This window comes from Suricata suricatta, chromosome 9 (genome assembly GCF_006229205.1).
Source record: "Suricata suricatta isolate VVHF042 chromosome 9, meerkat_22Aug2017_6uvM2_HiC, whole genome shotgun sequence".
Taxonomy (NCBI): domain Eukaryota; kingdom Metazoa; phylum Chordata; class Mammalia; order Carnivora; family Herpestidae; genus Suricata; species Suricata suricatta.
In genome coordinates, this window is record NC_043708.1 from 7372361 (window position 1) to 7393593 (window position 21233).

The following is a 21233-nucleotide window of genomic DNA, read 5'->3' on the forward strand; positions in this document are numbered from 1 at the left end:
CTCCCCTCCTCAATAATCAATGCACTGATCTACTCTATTATTGGAAAATACTGGGCGAGCCATGTCGTCCCACTGCTCTCTGTGCACAAGGTGTGCACAAAGCAAAATAACACGTAGAGACACACACAAATGAAAATAAACACATAAAAATTTGAATTTCTACAAAACAACATATACCCAAAAAAAACAATGAAATGGCAATTTTCTCTTATGAAACAGAAAAGGGTCAATAGGGCGTGGATAACAGAAATGGAAGAGGGGCAGGCTTTCTGAAGGACAGACAGGCAGTATGTGCCACGTTTTAAAAGTGTGTGATTTGCCTCAGGAATTCCCTTTCAGTAACTTATTCTAATAAACACAAGTGGGTGCTAGGCATTTGCTAAAGTCACTATCACAAGAAAAAAGGGCAACTTTTTTTTTTAGCAGAAACAGTTGCTAAAAATAGGGAACTGGTTGAATAAAATATGGTAATGGCCTTGAGGTAGCATTCTAAACAGCTATGAATATTTTGTGAAGTATGTAATCACAGAAACAAGAATACATGCTAAAATATCAATTATGGGAATAAACTGGGGAAAGGATTTCCAAATTTTCTACAATAAGAGAAAAAGTTAAAAGGCTTCAGGACATTTGAATTTCTAAGAAAATGTTTGGAGTCTAATACGGTTCGGCTAAACCGCTCTCGCTCACCTCCTCTGGCTCACCTCAAGCCCCATGCGCCCCGAGAAGGCTCGGAAGGTTCTTCCCAGAACCTTCTGCCTAAAACATTCTCTAAATACAGAGACCCCAATGGTGAAATTACCTTCTCACTTCTCATCATGCCCCAAATCCTATATATCCTTCAAGGACTGCCTCAAAGAGTACTCGGTCCTTCTAGAAGCCTCTTCCTATCTCCTCAGTCGGAAACGCCGCCCACCGCTCCTGCCTGCAGCGCCCTCCCCACCCAGGCAGCCCCCATTACTCTGCTCCTCCCGGGTACCCTTGGCTGCATCTACCTCTTCTCACACAGAACAGGCGTCCCTCATCACCCCATCCCACTCGGGGCCACCCGGGTCGCTCTGCTTTTAGCAAGGACCTCAAGCATGGGAGAAATTCAATTTCAGCACTATAAATTAACATTCAAAAGGGACAAAGACTTCTCTAAAAACAATACTGTGAACAACCTAAAACCTACAGAACAAAAGACAGTACAATATTCTAGAGACATTTTTAGCACATCTTCTGCACTCTTAATCGTGTATGTATTCCAAGGCTAAATTAATATACCTTCGGTTCTGTTTTATCATGTCCACTCAAAGCAAGACAGTTAGCATCTTCGCTTGTTTCCTCCTGTTTTTGAAAAAAAAAGCTTTATTCTCTAAAATGAAAAATTTAGATTACTTGCCAATCAATGCTTTAATTGATAAAAAAAAGTTTTGTTAATTAGAAAATAATTTAACCTGTAAGATCAATTATGGCCTTAAAACAGATTACTCATTCACTTGAAAAGAATTTTTAATGTAACATATTTAATTTGGCTTCAGTATCTTCCAAACTTAAAAAGAATATGAAGGAAACTTACTGTTGATCAATACCACCTAAAGTACATTCCCCCAAATATTTTTTGTGAGAGTTCTTTGATCAAATAATTTAGAAACTTGGAACACCATCACACCACCTCCTCCCACCCTTTTCTAGGAGATCCAGGCACATATTAGCACATAAAGGGTTCTGAGAAAGTTCTAGAAGGAATACCTCTTTAACTTTCCCCAACTTAATTAACCACACAATGCCCCTGCTTAGTAAAACTTATTAACATCCTAAAAGAACTAGAGGTTTGAGAAATGCTCTCTTCTGGTCTTAATTTTTTAATTTATTATAATTCTATTTGAAATCAACTCATTTTTGGTAAAGAAGGGAAAACAAGCCAAAAAAGGCTGTACTTTCCCGTTCTGCAGTGACTTGAGTCACTTTCTTAAGAAAAACTATTTTTTTTAACACTAACTTCTCTGCTGTATTTACGAGCCAAACTTATTTTAAATGGGGCTTTAAAACAAGACCTAGAAACCACAGAGTTTCTATGAGTAGGAGAGATTTTGTATCCTGCAAACATTACAAACTTAAAAAACAGTAATTTGTCACACCTGGGCCAATTTCAACACTGGATCCCTAATGCTTCAGAATTATTGCTAATACTGGCAAATATCCTGGGTGTGTGTGTGTGTGTGTGTGTGTGTGTGTGTGCGCGCGTGTGTGTGTGCGCACGTGCATCCACATGCATCTATGGTAACAGTATGCTGTAGTTGTGTGTTTGGAAGTCTTTATCTTTAGGTACACAGAGAAATATGCGTAGCTGAAGTGCTGTGCCTGGCATTTGCTTCCTACGGATGGGAAAGGAGAGCCGTGTAGGTGAAGCAGGCTGGCCATGAGGCACTTAACTGCTGAAGCAAGTGGTGTAAGCAGACTGTTCATTATCATTTTGTACGTGTTTGAAATTTTCCGTAAGAAAAAGTTTAACAATACATATATAGCATCACTAAACCATACAATCTGGGGCACACGTTTTTCTATTTTTATTTTACATTCCATTCTTGCCATTTACATGCATTTGTAAAGCTTCTGCATATGATGCAAATTAAGCAGCGTAAACTCCCTGACAATTCCTGAAACCTCCTGTCTCAACGCATGTTAGTGTATTATTAATTAAGACGGGTGTTTCTTGCTGGTTTGCTAAAATTTCTAATATCAAGTGCTCATTAACAGAGAATAAAAGACCCAGTTTAGAAGAGCTTCAAAATTAGTACATTCATAACAATCCTCTATTTTAGCGCCATGAAATTTAGGCCGGGGTTCGAATCCCAACTCTGACTTTAATTAGCTGTATGGAAACAGAGAAGCCGCCAAAGCACAAGCCCCTCCCCCTGGAAGCGAAGAGAGCCGTCGGGGAGGTGACCTAAGAGCTCTCCTATATCGTGAAGCTGTGCTTGTTAGTCAACTCTGTGGAGCTTCCATGAGCAAAAACTAGCCTGTGAGAAAACCTAAAAAAAACAAAACAAATAAAACCCAGCCCTTTCCCCCCCACAAAAAAAACAAGGAAATAAGGGAAGGAAATCTATATCCTACAGAATACTTAAGGGGCATCAACAATAGCTACACAGAGATCTTACTTGGTTACAGACTGGAACAAAAAAAGACTATTAAAGAAAAAAAAAAAATCGATGATGATGCAATCAGGGACATGTGACCGCTGACTAGATACTTTCCTAAGTGGGTTGTTTATTTCGTTTTGCTATTTTTCGTAATCCTTGTCTTTTAGATATATGATTTTAAAAATACTAATGAAAAGACATGATGCCTAGATTTTGAATCTAAACAGCCCAAGTAAAAACGCAAATGGAAAAGGATTAAAGACTTAAGGGTAAGGGAACTGGCAGAGTCCCTTATACCTTAAGTCACATAACAGGTCCCTGAAATGATTCTCTTTACTTGTGCACGGATTTAAGATGCTCCATGCTAAGCTGGATAATTCCATGTTCCTGCTGCCTCTCTACCAGACAGGAAACAGGAGTGTCTGCACAGGTGCGAACCGAATCACAAACCCTGGGCCGGGACACAGCGGGTCAGAGCTCTCCGGTCCCAGGGAGTCACTGAAGAGTCAGAGCACTAACAGTAAGGACACGGACTAACAGGCATCTACAGCTACGGGCGCTTATGCTAAGATAAGAAATATGAATCCCAGAATGCTCCGCCAACTGCAAACAAGCGCCAACAGACAGAAGATAGAGCGACACCAGAACGGGCACATTCTCAGGTGGCCACACGACAGTCCTGGGGCACTCGGGCTTTCTGGAGAGATCCCAGGGCCTAACCCCTGGAGTCTCTGATTCAAGGTATCTGAAAATCTCTATCAGGATGGGGGAAACCCTGCAAAATTCTGATGTACAACCAATGCTGAAAATCACAGCCTTAAGAAATAACTACACAGATGGGTTTTCAGAATGCATGTTGTAAGACAGGATAGAATATATTCATTCTTCGTTCAGCATCATCATGGTGACAAGACTCATCAAATTATTCATATTTACTTCATAATGATTATTTTAAAAAAAACAAAACAAACCCTAAAACAGAAGGTTTCAGAATAAGCTAGGGAATAGAACACTTACAAATTAGAGACAATCATTTTTCACTATTACAGATTAAAATGTTCCCAAAGGAAAATCCATATTCCCTCCACCTCCCCCTCAAAAGAAATGAGTAAATTCCTAAGTAACAACTTATCAGCCAGAAGTCACATTGGCACTGGGCATTTCTGGAGTGTCCTCTCTGGGGCAATGAGAGGACTGTCTCACATATAGGAAAACGACATGAGCGTGACTCCAGGGGACAATGGAATTGTGTAACAAAGCTGTTTACTTCTATTTTATACTTTAAGACACACACCAAATCAATGTACACTTTTCATGGTTTTCCTAAACTGAGACTCTGACAAGGCAAACTGGCCACTTATAAAAAAAAAAAAAAAAAATGAGAGTATTGCTAGATTTCCTGAAGGGCTGGAGGAAGTAATCATTCAAGGTCTCAAAATTAATTGGACTTTGCAACTTTTGGTTAGTCATTCAGTAAGAATTCCCTGAATACTTCTCATATTTAGTAACCCTGTAATACCAAATACAGAGTAAGAAACTCCAAAACCCCCATTTCAATCACAGAACTGTGTCCAAGGGGCTATCGAAGAATCAGTGCACATAAAAGATGGAGCTATGAGAGAATGCGTCAGGATGACGTAAGTCCATGCTAGCCTGTGTTACAGACCGGACAAGCTAAGTGTGTGTGTGAGAGAGAAAGAGAGAGAGAGAGGCACAGCTTTAAGAAAGAGGTAGTCGCTGAGAAGAGCAGAAAGGGTGGAGAGAGACTATGGCCCTAAAGTGCTAGGGAAAAATTTCTAAGAGCTCTCTTCCTTGCTGCTTCTCAATTTTGGCTCACAAAGATTTTCTTCCACTGGATTTTAAAATATGCAGGCCGGTACTCCCATGGCTAACTAATATATAGATACCTCTTCTGTTTTGGTTTTCTTGGGACTTTCTTCTTTATGAGGTGAGGATGTCCTCTTGACTCCTACTATAGGATTAGGTATCTTTGTTGCGGCATTTCCTGAAGGTCTAGGTGGTGGGTTTACCAGGCGTGTGGAAGAAACCACTCTGGAGACCGTAGGCTTTGGTGGTGGTGAAATGGCTGGCTGTGTGGCAGTTTGAGGAATGCTTTCACTCGATGTACCTAAGGTCAAGTACATGAACACAGAAAATAAGGATGAATCATATCAACAGCAAGTTACAAGTAAAGCTTTAGGTCTCTGAATTTTACTTCACTGATTATTTGACGGCAGCATTACACAACTGAACCCAGATGACTTAACAAATAAAGCCGTCTTTGCAAAGTAAAGGACACAAGCAAACACAGTCTGGGTGTTCTCAAGACCGTCGGCCCGGTCGCCTTACCCCCTGAGCTTTCACTGGAATTTACTTGTGGCACAGAAACTTCAGTCGCCTGGATGTTGGTCACAGATGCTGCTGTTACAGCTGGAGCAGGACTGTTTCTGCTAAAAAACAGTGAAATACAAAATAAAATTCCATAACAGAACTTAATATGTGAAGTTATTGTCTAGAAGAAATGATTCTTTAATTTTACTTCTACACATACATCAGGAACTGACTTTGATAAAATAATCACCAACACCCAAAAGCGCACGGACATTCTGGAGCAGCGCTGTCCGTGATGGCAGTCACTGTGCAGATGTAGCTACTGCGCACTTGGAATACGGCTGGTGAGAAAAGGAGTAATTGTATCTACTATTAGTAAATTTAAATCACTTGTAGCTAGTGACTAGCATATTAGATAGGGCAGTCCCTTTTTTAATGTTTATTTTTGAGAGAGAGAGAGAGAGTGAGCTCGAGCAGGGGCAGGGGAGGGGCAGAGAGAAGGAAGACACAGAATCCAAAGCAGGCTCCGGGCTCAGAGCTGTCAGCACAGAGCCAGGCGCAGTGCTCGAACTTACACACCTGTGGGATCATGACCTGAGCTGAAGTCAGAGGCTTAACCGACTGAGCCACACAAGTGCCCCTAGACAGGGTAGTTGTTTAAAACAAAACAAAACAAAAGAAAGCAAACAAACAAACACCCTGTTTGTATGTTTTGGGGAAACAGACTTAACTGATGTAGGGTCTAAGAAAATCCTGGCAAAAGCCATAGATAAGAAAATGGCCTGAGAAATAGAAATAAGTTTCTGCCTACAAAATTTAAGGGTTCACGACACCCTGAAAGACCACCCGACCACCCAATGGCCCAGATAAACAACAAAGGCTTTCAAAGCCATCCCTCCTTTTCTGTGTTCTGGATCCCACTCCCTCCTGTCATTTCAGGAAACTCCTCCATCCTTCACTCTCCTGTCTCTTCAACTTTTGTCTCAAATAAATCCTATCCTTGTTAAATAATCCCATCTTAATTGCCACGCGCCCCCTCACCCCCATAGCACACAGTCCCGCTGGTGGCCGGCACTCTCTCAGCTACGGCTCTGCACTCGGCCGCCTGTGGAGCCATGGCACCGGGACCAGGCGGCCACACAAAAAGGCTTCGTCTCCGTGCCTCCACGACACCTGGATGCAGCCAGCGCAGTCAGCTTAGTGACGCTCTGGACCCCCTGGCACGTGGAAGTCCACGGAGTCACAAAGCACAGGCGACAACCCCCCCCACCCCAAGGAGAACACAAGCACAGGGCAGACAGCACACACATCCGGAGGTTTAAACAGAAACGAGAAGCACCACAGATGCAGGAGAAAACCAGAAACAACCAGCAAAATGGCTAGTGGGTAATAAATACTAAAAGTCTGCTAAGCAAATATACAATTATAAACTTAAAATCCAGAAATTATTTACAGAAGATTACTATTATGTAAGAAACTAATATTAACACTTCTGAAGTTACTTAGTGTGACTTAGTATGTATGCCTATTTTACATACATGCGCACAAACTCAAAGTACAAAAGAGTCTATACAAATCCCAAACCTCTTGTTAAAAAGTCTGCTTCTTTGCGGTGGGGAGGTGCGGGTGGGGTGGGAAGGGAAGAACATTCAAACTTAAAAAAAAAAAAAAAAAAAAAGAACAACTGGAAGTTAAGACCCTACAAATAGGGAACCGCCTTTAAAACTACAAGAGTCAGAAGCCATGCCCAGGCCTGAAGCCCTCAGACCGCGCTCGGTCAGCCTAAAAGCAGGGCACACATCCAAAGTCCAAGGGAAGAAAAGTGGCCCTGCCTGACTGCACACCCCTGTCTCCTCTTGTCAAAGAATCAGCCCAACCTACGCCCCTGCCCTGGTTATATTTTAACTAGCAATCCAATATTTAAAACTTCTTAAAATATGAAATGTAACACACATTCGCAAAACTGCTCAGGTTTTAAGTATCAACTCATTAATGAACGAAATGATCAGCACAACCATCACAAACACATTAGCGCCCTAGACGTCTACTGTACACAGCTCCCTTTGAAGATACCGTATTTCCATTAAAACAAAAAATGATTTTGCAAGGAGACACTGTAAGAACGTATAGAAGTAAAAATAAATGTGGCTTTTTGTTTTAATTTCTGCCACCACAGCCATGTCTTTCTTCCATAAGACAAACATTTCGGGTGCGTGGGCGCCTCACTCAGCTGAGCAACACTCTCGGTTCTGGCTCAGGCCGTAATCTCACGGTTCGTGGCATCGAGCCCTGTGCTGTGGGCGCAGAGCCTGCCTGAGACTCATTCTCTCTGTCTCTCTCTGTCTCTCTCTGTCTCTCTCTGGCCCTGTGGCCCAGGGCTCTCTGCCTCTCCAGGCATCAAAAGGACTACTGTACAGTGCACTGCTAGTCCCAGAAAAGGTCAGAATTCAAAGTTCGAAGTATGGTTTTCCCTGACTATGTATTGCTTTTGCACCATTATAAAGTCAAACCATCTGTATATGAAATTTGAGGGCTTATTTCATTCCTTCCTATCTGACTTAAGACATACCTTAAGACATTCCAAAAATGGAATATAAATATGGCACAGCAGGACAAAAATAATTATTTCCTCCCAAAAATAAGTTTAATTGCTATTTTTAAAAAAATTAGAAGATGGGGAAAATGGCTCTGCGCAGCTGACTTAACACGAGGATTCGTCCGACATGTTTGGTGAACAGCCACGCCGCCTCACCCCCTCGGCCGCCTTACCCCTGAGAGCTGCCAGAACTGTTCAATGGACTGGTCTTCATAGCACTCGTAGGTGAAGGCACAGACATGCTGTTATCACTGTCCATAGACAAGTCGAGGCTGCTGTCATTGAGAGGTGTCAATCTGACACTTTCCGTTGAATGCTGCAATTAACAAAATATAGTCAAATACATCTTTATGTTACCCAGATCTCTGAAACATGAACATCTTTTACTCTGATAAATGATTTCTACCAAAAAGCACAAATCAGTGAGGTCCTGAAAAACCAGAGGTGCTGTGCGACTCATATGGCAAAGATTTGGGAGACGCACACTTGCTGACTTCCAAGAGGCCTCAGACCAGAGAGGCCCTCCAGAGGAGAAACAGGAGAAAAGGGGGCTGCACTAAACGTAGCCACTGTCCTTGAGACACGCTGCATACTAAAAAGCACTATCGTGTGAAAACATAGAGACCTTACATCAGAGGACTATAAATACACAGACACACAGACAGCTGTATTAGGGAAACAGTCTTCATGATAAACACAATGCCAGCAACGAATATCTCTGGCTATTGGGTTTATGACCAATTTTTTAAATCAATTTTTAATTATTCTGAAGTGAATATAAAATTGTGTAATTTCAAAAAAAAATTACAGGGTAAGCACACCATGGTGCCACTTCTAAACATCTGTAAATAAATGAGCTTCACTCAAAAGCAAGAATTTCTGGTGCCCTGACTGCCAACTTAAGAGTTTTATTAGCATGATGCACCCACTAGTACAAATTTCCCGTGAGAAGAAAAGCACAAGTCATTTTGTGAAAGTGAAACCTAGTATGTACATGTAAATCCCAATGTGCTTCTTAAAAATCAAAGCACTCAAAAATGTTATTTAATATAGGAAAACCAAAATAAAGCTTAAACTATGAATGGTTCTTTGTGATGAAAGTTGATGTGTAAAGAACTTAGATCTCTTTCTACAATCAATAGTACTGCAGTATCAAATGGATTCCTTCAGCTTTTTTTTCCACAATACTTTTTAGCCCTGGTGCTCATTTACCTACAGGAACATTTTATTAAACTGTTTTCCTTTTCCTTTTTTTTTCAAATTTATCCTCATGTGTTTTGAGAGAACACATGTAAATGAGACAGGGACAGAGAAAGAGAATCTATTAGCTGTCAGTACAGGGCCTGACTCGGGGCTCGAGCTCACAAACTGTGAGACCATGACCGGAGCCAAACTCGAGAATTGGATGCTTCACCTACTGAGCCACCCAGGCTCCCTCCTATGGAAACATTTTAATGGAAAGGACTGCACTGGGGACAAAAACTCACATCCCATTTACGTGCGTGTGCGTGCATGCACTCTCTAGTCCCGAAGTGACAAGATAGTCTAATCTGTGATCTAGCGCTACAGAAACACTGCCTTGGTACATAAGTCAGTATTGACCAAATGGGGGAAGAGATTTGGCAGAAGGGAGAAGAGAAAGTAATGCCACTTGTTTACGAAGTCAGTTGTGTTGTGTAACAAGTCTTCTAATGAGCATCTTTCCTACACAAAAAATGCTACCAATCTCACTCTCCACCAAAGATTTGTACAGTAAGTAAATTATATTCAATTCTACACAATTACCTGCCTGACCAGGTGACCAAAATACCTGTGAAACAACAGGCTACTGCTGAGGATGACCTGTGAACAGGGAGGTTTTACCTGGTTGGTCTGAACACAAAACAGCTGCTTTGCTTTGCCTCTGTATCTATATGAAATTTGGCACAAGAGACTTCAGTGCCAAGAAATCATAAATGGTTTATCAAAATTTTCCAATAAAACATAAAGACAGAACATACTAAGGTGAGAAACCTATGTCCAATTCACATCACCTACTCTACAACCTGGGGCAAGTCTATCGGCCACTCTTGTTTCTTCTGTAAAAGACAACAGTCATAGACTGTCGTATCATTAAATACAGAAAAGCACTCATGCAGTGCTTTCAAATACCAGTTTATAAAAGGATGCTATTAATAAGAGTCTAAAAGAAGAGCTTCATGGATCTAGACCTCTAAATACTTCTAAGAACAAGAAAGTGCTGCTTTACTAGTGGCTAGAAATAATCCAGATGATGTCAAATCAAGGAAAGCTGTAATCACACCACAGCCATTCAAAGAAATGCTAAGCAGCCACATTCTATTTGTATGTAATGTGATCTGGGCACATAATAAGCACCCACAGAGCAGGTCACAAATGGCAAGTGTCACCAAAAACCTTTTAAAAATACGTATTATATGTAGAGGTTACATACGTGCCCTGAAGAGTCTCCATAGAAACAAACAGGAATGTTACTGTGTGGTAAGATCACTATTCAGCTTTATTTGATAAATACAATGTTTGGACTAAATAAATTTCTGATCATTCATAATCCTTTTCATATTCTAGATGACTATGTTTAAGTAGATTTAAGATACAGAAATAAATTTATTTAAACTATACTTTAGCTGCTCCAAACACCAATATAGGAGGGTTTTTGTTTTTTTTTTAATGATTTTTTTTTTTTTAAGTAGGCTTCATGTCCAGGCATGGAGCCCAAATATGGGCCTGAACATATGCCCCTGAGAGCAAGTCCTGAGCTGAGATCAAGAGTTGGACACTCAATCAACAGCGCCACCCAGGTGCCCCCAAGTAGGAATTTTAGTTCAAAAGATGATCTGAATCAAGGGTTCTGGAAAATCTAATTATCTCAGTTGTACAAAGCTGTTTTAATAGAAATTAAGTGTTAACAATAATCTATTTACATTCACTTCTGAAAATGCAAAAAATGTCCACATATTTTTACATGTAGTAAATACACATTTAAGTGCAGATGTTTAACTTATTAACAAGGGCGCCTGGGTGGCTCAGTCGGTTAAGCGTGGTCTTCGGCTCAGGTCATGATCTCACGGTTCGTGGGTTGGAGCCCCGTGTCAGGCTCTGTGCTGACAGCTCAGAGCCTGGAGCCTGCTTGGGATTCTGTGTCTCCTCTCTCTCTGACCGCCCCCTGCTCATGCTGTCTCTGTCTCTCAAAAATAAATAAAAAACATTAAAAAATAAATAAAAAATAAACTCATTAATAATACCAAGGAACAATCAGAAGACAAAGGTCTGACTTGATACTTTAGTTTAAAAATAAAATTACTCAATGGTAAACTTTATATTTTATGAAAATTAAATAAAATGGCTTGAAAGGACAAAAGTATACTTTTATCACTTTATGGATTAGTTAACCCATAAAAAAGCATTAGGGTGAGAAGAGAATAACAAGCCATATAAAGGCTTAACTGTAGTAATTTATTTCAAAAATGAAAATGCCTTTTACAACTGCATTTTAGACCAATAAAAAAGTACCTCTACCCGCAAAGTTATGATAACAGAAACAAGAGTGAACGCTGATGATGCGCCAAGCACGTAGTATCTGTAAGGCCCTCACCAAAACACCTAATGAGGTAGCTAAAAACGTTATCTCGGTTTCAGAGATGAAGCTAACCAAGAACATGCCGTCTGCTGCAGAACGGGCCCAAGCGCACGGCTGGGAGGCAGCGAGCCCTGAAGTGGAGCCACAGCCGGTCCAGAGTCTCGTCCATGGCTCAGATGCTCCTACCAGAATAAATGCTGTGTTCTAAGAAATAAAACCTTATGATGCTGAAGCCCTTTGTGTGTTAGCTGCGTCCTCGGCCCCCGCCCCGGCCCCCACCGACCAACCACACCCTCAACAACGGTGGCCACCGTTCTCTAACAGATTTTTCTTTCCTACTCTCAAATAACGTCATTTTACATTTTTTTTAATTAAAAAAAATTTTTTAATGTTTTTTGTTTGTTTTGTTTTGTTTTGTTTTAAATTCTTGAGACAGAGAGACAGAGCATGAGTGGGGCAGGAGCAGAGAGAGGGAGACACAGACTCCGAACCAGGCTCCAGGCTCTGAGCTGTCAGCACAGAACCCGACATGGGGCTCGAATCACGAACCTTGGTCTCATGACCTGAGCCAAAGTCGGACGCCCAACCAACGACTGAGCCACTCAGGGGCCTCGTCATTTTACATTTTTAAACTTGTAAACTTTATATAAAATTGTTAAATGTACATACTCATCTGTACCTTTTAAACTAAAAATATTAGTATTATATAGCCCTAGTCCATTTATTTTCACATCAGTGTGTAAGTATTCTATTATAGAAATAAGCCATCTATTTCTGAAATCAGATAAAGTAAAAATGTCATCCTCATCTCTGCGCTAAAATTCTAACATGTCCCCCCTAGAAGTCCAAATAAGAAAAACATGGCGTAAATTATTCAACAGAAAGTGCCATTTTCCCAGAACAACAAACTGCAAAACATTAATGCTGGTCACCTGTTTGTGATCTTCATATTCATTAACTTAATTTTTAAATAACATACATATGTAATTCTTAGCAAAATAAAGCCATTTTTATATCATATACGGGAAGCAGTTCTCCAAGGATCTGTGAGGTCCGGATCAAGTACACACACGAGACCCGACGGACGCAGGGTTTCACGAGACCGGGCTGCGGCCTGTAGCAGGTCTGTGACGCGCCACCGTCGTGCACTGGACTTACTGAGTCTGAATGTGGACGTACTGGTATGTTAAATACAGTAAAAACATTATGTCAGGGATGCTTTTAAGTGCTTTCCAAATTTACCTTTTTCTTTTTCTGAAGAACATGATTAGGTAGCAGTTGATGAAGTTGCTTTCTTTTTACATGCATTGCAGCAATTTTCATGTCCACCTCAAACATCTTGCTGTTTATTGCTTGCCTATAAACTATACAATTAGGAAATTATTACAAGAAATAGAAACATTTTAATAAAGGCATTTAAACTCACCCAGGAGAAGCTCTTCTAAGTGGGTTCTTTTTCTATCAATACTGTGTATAAAACTTTAAAACTACAGACTGATCTCTAATCTGACATATTCTATGCCTGAGAAAACTCTTCCACCACAAGGTGTATATAACGAATAAAAGCCCAAAGTATACTAACTCTTCTAGAGCAGTGACTCTTAAAATCATAACTTTACTTTTATGTTTCTTTATCTAAAAAAATTTTTTTAATATTTATTTTTGAGAGAGAGGGAGGGAGGGAGAACGCGCTGGGGAGGGGCAGAGACACAAGGGGACAGGATTGGAAGCAGGCTCCAGGCTCCGAGCTGTCAGCAGAGCCCGATGTGGGTCTCAAACCCACAGACTGTGAGATCATGACCTGAGCCGAAATTGGGCGCTTAACTAACTGACTGAGCCTCCCAGGTATAATAGGTAAAATAGTAACTTTAAAGAGTAACTCTAAGAAACAGTAGAACAGGAGAAAAGGGGTTTCTAAAACCTACACCCTTTTGTGCTACCAGTATTAATTTAAAATTCTAGCCCAAGTATGCAACAAATGCAGCAAAAGTCAAATTTACTACTAAACCTGAAGACACTGTTTCAAGAATCTGCAGAATAAATTTTAAGTAGCAACATGCTCTATTATAGAAATAACTGAAGTAACAGAGGCCATAGGAACAAAAAGAAAATGCTAAGAATAAATTAATCACCCTGAGAATCCCAAAATGTGAAAATCAATTCACTCAGTCATACAACAAATATTTACTGAGCACCTATACCGTATGACGCTGTTCTGGACGTGGGGCTACAGCAGAGAGTAAGAGACGAAAAGAACTTCACAGAGTCTACATTCTCAGAGACAATACAATAGACAGGGGAAAATATAAGTGAAAAAATATTCATATCAGCTGATGAACAGTTGTGAGGGAAACGGAGTAGGGAGGATGAGGAGAGGAGCTGGGCTGGGAAGTAACAGGACATGAGCCTGGAAACCTAAATGAAACTGAAGAAGTGACAGTAATTGGTGGAACAGCATGCCAGGAAGAGCCAATGTCAAGGACAAAATGTCCTCGGCTGAGAGCGTGTTTGGGAAGTCTGAAGAACAAAAGGGCCACCAGTGGGAAGAGGAAAAGTACAGATCCACAGTTCCTTACCAGCAATTCTAAAATCCCACAAGCGCCCATCACAGAAATGTTTCCTAAAACTGGCACCAAAGGCCATGAGGAACAACACGGCCTGGCCCGAATGAACTCTGTGTGGGATTTGCTCTCCACCTTCACTTACTGCGAATATCCAACAACTCCCTGCAGAGATGGGACTATCTTTCTACCCAGACACCAGATGCTGGCCAGGCCCCACTAGCAGTATTACTTACTAACTTTATTACCATTCCGGCCCGGAGACCTATGGATCAAGGAGTCTGCACTTACAACAGGAGGTGAGGCCAGAGAAGAGTGAGAAGGCCAGACTAGGGGAAGCCTGCAAACCACAGAAAGGAAGGACGGAGACCTTTTCCCCAAATGAGAGGGAGCCATTACAGGTTTTAATCTTGGCTTAGTATCATTTTGGATGCTGACTGAGAATCGCTATTATTCTATTAATAGCTGGGCAAGGGCAAGCTAGGGAAACTATAGTAATGGTACTAATTAATACAACAGAGCAGTGACAAATGCCTTGAACTAAAGTGACAGCAGTAGAAATACGCAATTTGTAGCAGGACAAGGGACACTAAAAGTAGAGGTGAAAGGATTTTTTAATGCATTAGCTTCAAGCACGAGAACACCAGAAGCTCAGGAGGACCCGAGCATTTCTACTTGCACAAATACAGGGACGCACTTGCCAACACCAGAGATTAAAAAGATTTGGAGAAGGTGGAAGAGACTGGAAGTTAAGAATTGAGTACTGAACATGCTAAACTTGTTTTCTTAGGAAATCTCACCAAGTATTCCATTAAAATGTTTCAAGAAACAGGGCAACGAAACATCCCCTTCCCAAAATAACTGAAAGTTCCTTAAAAATCTTGATGGTTCATTAGCACAATCTTTGGTAAACAGCTAAACATGGATGAAATGCACAAAGCCAATGTTCTAATTCAAGTATCTCTACGTGACTTACTAGTTTCTGAATAGTTTAAGTCGGTATCCGTTTTTACTTTGGAAAAGAACATTCTGTGGTGTTCAGCAAGTGAACTTATCACCCTCCACAGCACATCCTAACAACCGTGTAGGAGTGTTCTCGCTGTCATGGTAACTAAGGGTTACTACTTGCCAGGGACACTAAATACCCTTCAGTGTTACCCACAAAAAAGAACTGTGCCATATCCTACTTACATCCCAAAACATGAAAAACCTATTTATCAATTATTTGAACCAAGAAATCAACTCAATTTTACAGAAGAAACACAGAGTACTTTTAAATCTGAATTTCCCAAGAAGGTAACTACCCTGTGTACCATTCAGAGTTCGCCTTTCCATTTACTGGAAACTTTAACTGCTACTGTGTCACCAACGGCAATGCTGCTGGTGATGATCTCGAGTCACACACATGGCGCCTGTACCAGCAGAAGTTCACAGATGTCACACTGCTGGCGAGTCTACAGAGATGTGCCATCACCTGACTACTTAAGTGTGCCTTCAAGTCACTGTCCCTGAGCATTTGCATACCAAAAGACATTCTTCACACTTACCGTAGGATACTGACTTTTTTAACAAACTAGACCAATTTTTGTCTCTCCTCTAAGGAGGTAAAAAATGTTTAATGTTAAATCTGATTGTCCTTAGGGGAAAACTCCTTATTGGGGACAACTGAAAATGACACACACTTTTTTTTTTTTTTTTTTTTATGGGGAGGAAAAGAGATGTTTGAAAGAAAACAAGAGTCCCAACTCATGACTGTCTCTCAATGGACTCCCCATCCCTTGGACAGCTGTGCCCTCTGTATATATACACAGCCTCGTGTTCCGTGAACCGCAGCCGCCGTCTGCACACTAGCTAAACTGGACTACCTTCTACCTCAGGGTACAGGTCAACGTGAAATGTAGCTCTAATCACCCTATTCTCTACCCACGAATCAACACTTGAGTCTATATTTAACACAGAAAATAAAATTTCGTGAAAAGTCACCAGATTTCTAGCTTTGTAAATGTCTAAGGTTCAAGATCGCTGAGGCTATCAGACACAGACTCAATCTTTCACATAATCAATACTCAAGTGGCTTCCAATTTTATAAACAACTGTGAACAAATTTAAATTGGTCCTACTTTAAATCTACAATACAAAAAAAAATCATTTCTATATTAGACATTACTTAAATGAATACCTAATCCAAAAACATTACAATTATTTTGATAATCATTGTTCAATATTCCTAAGCAAATTAACAGTTACTGCAAATATCACTATGGCACACATGAAGACAAATTCAAATATGCAAATTATGGGTTTTCATCATCCAAGCAGAGATATACCTGTATCTGTGAAAGACTGAATATCATAGGTGAGGTCAACACTGAGATTTTCAGAGTTTTCTGTTTTTTTAAACACTAACCCAATCACCCACATCGTGCGAAATTCTTCCCTGCAAAGTAAGAAAAGTGTTACTAGTTTATTTCATGAAAATGATCAATGTGGCTGACGATCCGAGGTATGTGGGGAAACTTGGGATGCAAATATACAAGCCACCTAAGCCAAGTTCGAAACTCGAACTCTATCACTGCACCGAGTCCTCCCCCACGCCTGCCCCCCACCCCCAGTCCCTGCTGCTCTATCAACAGGGTGCTGGCGGCCAATGTTAACAATGACCCGTGATGACCCAGAAGTACCGAAGGCACAACAAAAACTATGTTCAAATTTCAGAGGGAAAAGGAATAATGCATTTTAGAAAAATCTGAAATAAGAAAGGGTTATTCTAGATAAAAAATTTAACTAGAACTTAACATATATTCCTTAAAATGTTAAAACTCAATCAAAAAATGCCTGGACAGTAGTGTGACTACGGCATACCAGGCACAAGGGGGGCTCAGCTACTTTTGAACACTGAGTAATTTACTGAAAATATCAGTCTTTTGACCGGTTAGATTAGGGCAACAAAATATAAAAAGCTCAGCTACAACTCATTCACAGGATTGCAAGAGGAAATAATCCGTATAAACAAATCAGAATAACAGCTACACCACTGCAGCACAATCTCAAATGATCAATGACTATTTTTCAATCTTTCTTTACTGTTATTTTTTTTTTAAAAGCTCGTTACATTACTCAAACTCACTTCCCCTTCCAAAGGCAACGGAGTATAAAGCAAAGTAGAATCTCATATAAAAAAAGTAAGAGTACAGCAACAACTAAGCCAGAAATTTACCTACAAAAGACCCATAAAAGAAAAACATGAGCCTTTTATTAAGAGATCTTCTCAACGTTCCAGAATCCATCACCAATCAGGTTTTTGTAAGGCCAAATGAAAGCATGTTCTTTTTCAAAAACTTAAGATTAACAGCAAGACCTACTCCGCACAGCCACTCTTCTAACCGCCGCCGCACAGGGACAGGGGCAGGGAGAAGAGAGAAATGTTAAGGAATGCTAACAGGCTGATCTGCAGAATTTGAACACTAGTTAACAGGTACCTCATCATTAGACTAGTATCAGGGAAAACTATTTATTTCAGTGTTGATTTTTCTCAAGAAATAGTTTTCTCTTCAAGGTTTCTGATCCAGAAAACCTAAACTATAAATCTCAAATTGGTTTTGGGCCATATCTGATCAATAGAATAGGGACCCTAGTTATTAGAAGTTAACTATAAAAAGCTTCTATGAGTAAAAGGAGAGGAGGAAACTAGAGTACAAGACTGCTTACTTGTCAGGATTTTCTTTGGGTGCTGGAAATGACTGGGGATTCACATGAGCCAGTGTGATAAATTCATTCTTCTCCAAACTTCCAACCAGGATTCGGATTTTTGATTCCACCAAGCCCACCCTGAACAAATGTCACTTAGTATTAATGAAAAGTCTGGTTATCTTAAAACATAAAGTAAAATGCACAAAGGCAAGTATGTTTATGCAAAGCAGTACTATGAAGCTGACACTTAAACACACGGGAGCAGTCCAGCCATCCGAACGTCACAGATAAAACCAGTCTTACGCTCTACACAAAAATGCTGATGCAAAAACTGAGGAGAGAGAACCAAGCCACATTCCAATCTAAGAAGGTTACAAAAGACATCCCCACAAATATTTAAAGACTACAAATCAGGAAGCTAGAACAAAGCACTTTGGATAGAGTTAATGACACATGGACCTCCATAAGGGAAATGAGAATGGTGTGCGGCTCCCCACACTCCTCGGCTTCTGGTCTCAAGGAGAGAAGCTCCACTACGCTCCCAGACCGGCCGGGAGAACGCCTCGCTCCCATCTCCTCCTGTGTCTGCGGCTATCAGGTTTTTGCTTATTTTTTTCTGTAAAGTCTAATCTTATACTCACCATTCTAGGCGCTGTTTTTCTGTTGGTGCACTTGCTAGAAGTACAATATAATGCCTTTGGAGATAAAGACAACATGCTATTTATTTTATTTAACTGCTTTGTGCTGGATATTAATACCATAATGCAATAGCTTTGTGACAGTTATGGGTCAGCATCAATTTAGCAAGGGGGAATTACAAGCTCAACATGTACATAAAATCATAAAAGCAAATTTCCACAAGTTTCTGACTATTGGTGAGTTTAATTCTTCTGAGAAAGAGGGATTTTATAAATAATTACCCCCAAAGAAGCTAATTCAACAACAATGAATAAACAGTAACTGATAGTTTTTGGTTCAAAGACTCCGATGGAGTGCTTTCTATTTATAAGATGCTCACTAAAGTGTAGTAATGCACCAAGGCTCTGGACACAAAAACAGGACCACTAAATATACATATTATGTCAGTAAGTTCCAAACAATTCAAACATCTGCTTTTCAACTCAAATTAAAAGGTAGCAAAAATTAAATGGAATACTGATAAGCCTCATGATTTTTTAAGGAAGAGTGTAAATGTCTATAAAAAAGCAGACTTCACTAACATGAGAGCAACAGAGAAATCTGTTTTTTATGCAGAATCCAATCCCATTAAAGGCAAGTTTTCGTTTCACAAAATACCATAACTAATTATCTATTTTCAGTCTTTTTAAATCGAACTATTTACAACTAAAGTATAACTCACAGAATTTTATAATACTAAAAAAGTTTCATCCAGTATACTCTTCTATGGAACCCATCTTAGAGGTGCTGGAAGCCAAACTTCTCACTAGAAACTACCTCACAAAAAGCAAACTCACACCATTACCAACTATAGATACTAGTTTGGAAAGCAGGAGTATGCTGAAAATTTTTAATTAGTTTACTCTTTTAAAAGGCTGAATACCTCAGCGTTCACATCTTATAAATGGGGTTTTTGGACCAAAAACAAAACACCTGACCTAGGCCAGGAAAATACTAACCCCAGCTCAAACTAGCCACGGGGGGGGGGAGCAAGGAAAGAGAGAAAAAACATTTAGGCAGGGGACAGAGAAAATTTGGCATGTTAAAAAACATTTTTTAACCATTCTTCCTTAAAATACTCCATTTGATGACTTAGATTTACACTCAGGAAGTACTTAAAAACTCGCCCTGAGTCTTCGTTGCTATGTAGCCCAGGTGGGAGACTTGTGGGTGTCAGCTGAAAACTAAAGTGCTGTCTCTGACTGGCAGGGGAACTTCAAGTACTTATAAACTGAAGGTAACACAGGCAGTATATGTACACAGGAAAGCACAGAGACAGGCGCGGCAGTACGTAGTTCACACTATGCAGACCAGTACTTTTTTACCACCAGTTTAATCTGTTCCACTTTATTTGGATCAAACCAAACTGATCAGAACAAACACAGATGGCCTAAATAAATAAAAGTTAATAAAAGTCACATAGAAGCACTAGAAGCTCATGCATTTTACGAATGCAGAAACCCAGAGGCCTTAAATGCTCTTAAGTCAACTAAAATCCTAACAAGCTCGGTAACCTGATTTCCAGTCCCTAGGAGATTGGAAATGGCAACAGATTGGGGGGGGGTGGTGGGAGGGAGGGAGACAAAAAAGAAAAGGAAGGGAAGATGGAGGAAGAGCTCTCTGACACAAGTCTAACAACTTATAACAGGAGACAATAAACTATAAGAAGCAGGCATGTACACAAAAACAAAACAAGGAAAGTTGTCTGTGTTCACCTAGTACAGGGGACAAAATTCTGAGTCTCTAACTACTCTCTTACCACACTATTAAAATGGATGTTCTTAACCATCACCTGAGTCTTTAACAAATGATGTACAAATGAATGTTCTCTATTTACTGAGACAAAACATAGAATCCACTGGAACACAATTTTGTGGGCAATTCAAAGCTTAAAGTTTCAAAGTTTCGAATTCAAACTGGTTCTTACTGTACTGCGGGGGGAGGGAGGGAGAGTGTGGTAATCTCCTCTTGATTCATCCTTAGTCACATTTAAGAAAATTTGAAGTAGGAGATATTAAATACAGTAATTACATTCAACAGATAGAACCTGCCATTAGGAATCCATTTATAAAACAAAGACTCATCCAGTTAAGAAAGAGAAACGAAAAACCTAACCAAGTTTGTTAGCAAAGTTTTAAAAACCAAAACTGGTTTCAATTCCTAAGATCTGTATCAGAGAAGAGAAACCAAGAGGTACTCCTAAATTCAGACTACACAGATTTGTTTTATTGCTGTGGTCCCTTATTTCCAACTGCTACTATAATTTGCTTAAGATGTTCACATGCTTTCAGGAGACACTTTTGAAGTCTGAATGCAATGGTCACTAACTTGTCCCCAAACTTAAACATTTCCAGTTTCAAAAAAAAAAATTTTTTTACTATAAAAATGTATCCCAAATGGATTAAAACCTATTTAAAAATTCCTAAGAACAACTTACTTGTTTTTATTACATCATAACTATTTAACCTCAAAACACAGTATGTAAGTAGGCTTCCTGGCCACTGCACCATGTTACAGCTAAATAACAGCTCGGATACGTGCACTGACAATGTAATTACCTCACAGAAAACTTACAACTCCATCATTAAAGTAACTCAGAACCAAGAGTTTAAAGTTTAGTGTTTTAAGTTTTTAGGACATTTTAAGGCTAA

The 21233-nt window shown here is 40.0% G+C and overlaps 1 protein-coding gene across 6 annotated transcripts in view; it reads right to left on the reverse strand.

Moving 5' to 3' along the window:
• The window catches only part of PAPOLA (poly(A) polymerase alpha), a 59211-nt gene that overhangs the window by 4633 nt on the left and 33345 nt on the right, over nucleotides 1-21233 (reverse strand). For 2 of the 6 annotated variants that reach the window (XM_029952104.1, XM_029952102.1), the window contains exons 13-19: nucleotides 18546-18599; nucleotides 17923-18042; nucleotides 16542-16651; nucleotides 12896-13017; nucleotides 8229-8371; nucleotides 5478-5575; nucleotides 5036-5256 (exon numbers count right to left, since the gene is read on the reverse strand). In XM_029952104.1, the coding sequence (XP_029807964.1) occupies nucleotides 5036-5256; nucleotides 5478-5575; nucleotides 8229-8371; nucleotides 12896-13017; nucleotides 16542-16651; nucleotides 17923-18042; nucleotides 18546-18599 (868 nt within the window). Of the gene's footprint in view, nucleotides 1-1266; nucleotides 1330-5035; nucleotides 5257-5477; nucleotides 5579-8228; nucleotides 8372-12895; nucleotides 13018-16541; nucleotides 16652-17922; nucleotides 18043-18545; nucleotides 18600-21233 lie in introns of all 6 variants that reach the window. The other 4 variants (XM_029952103.1, XM_029952101.1, XM_029952100.1 and 1 more) reach the window with 3 other exon arrangements.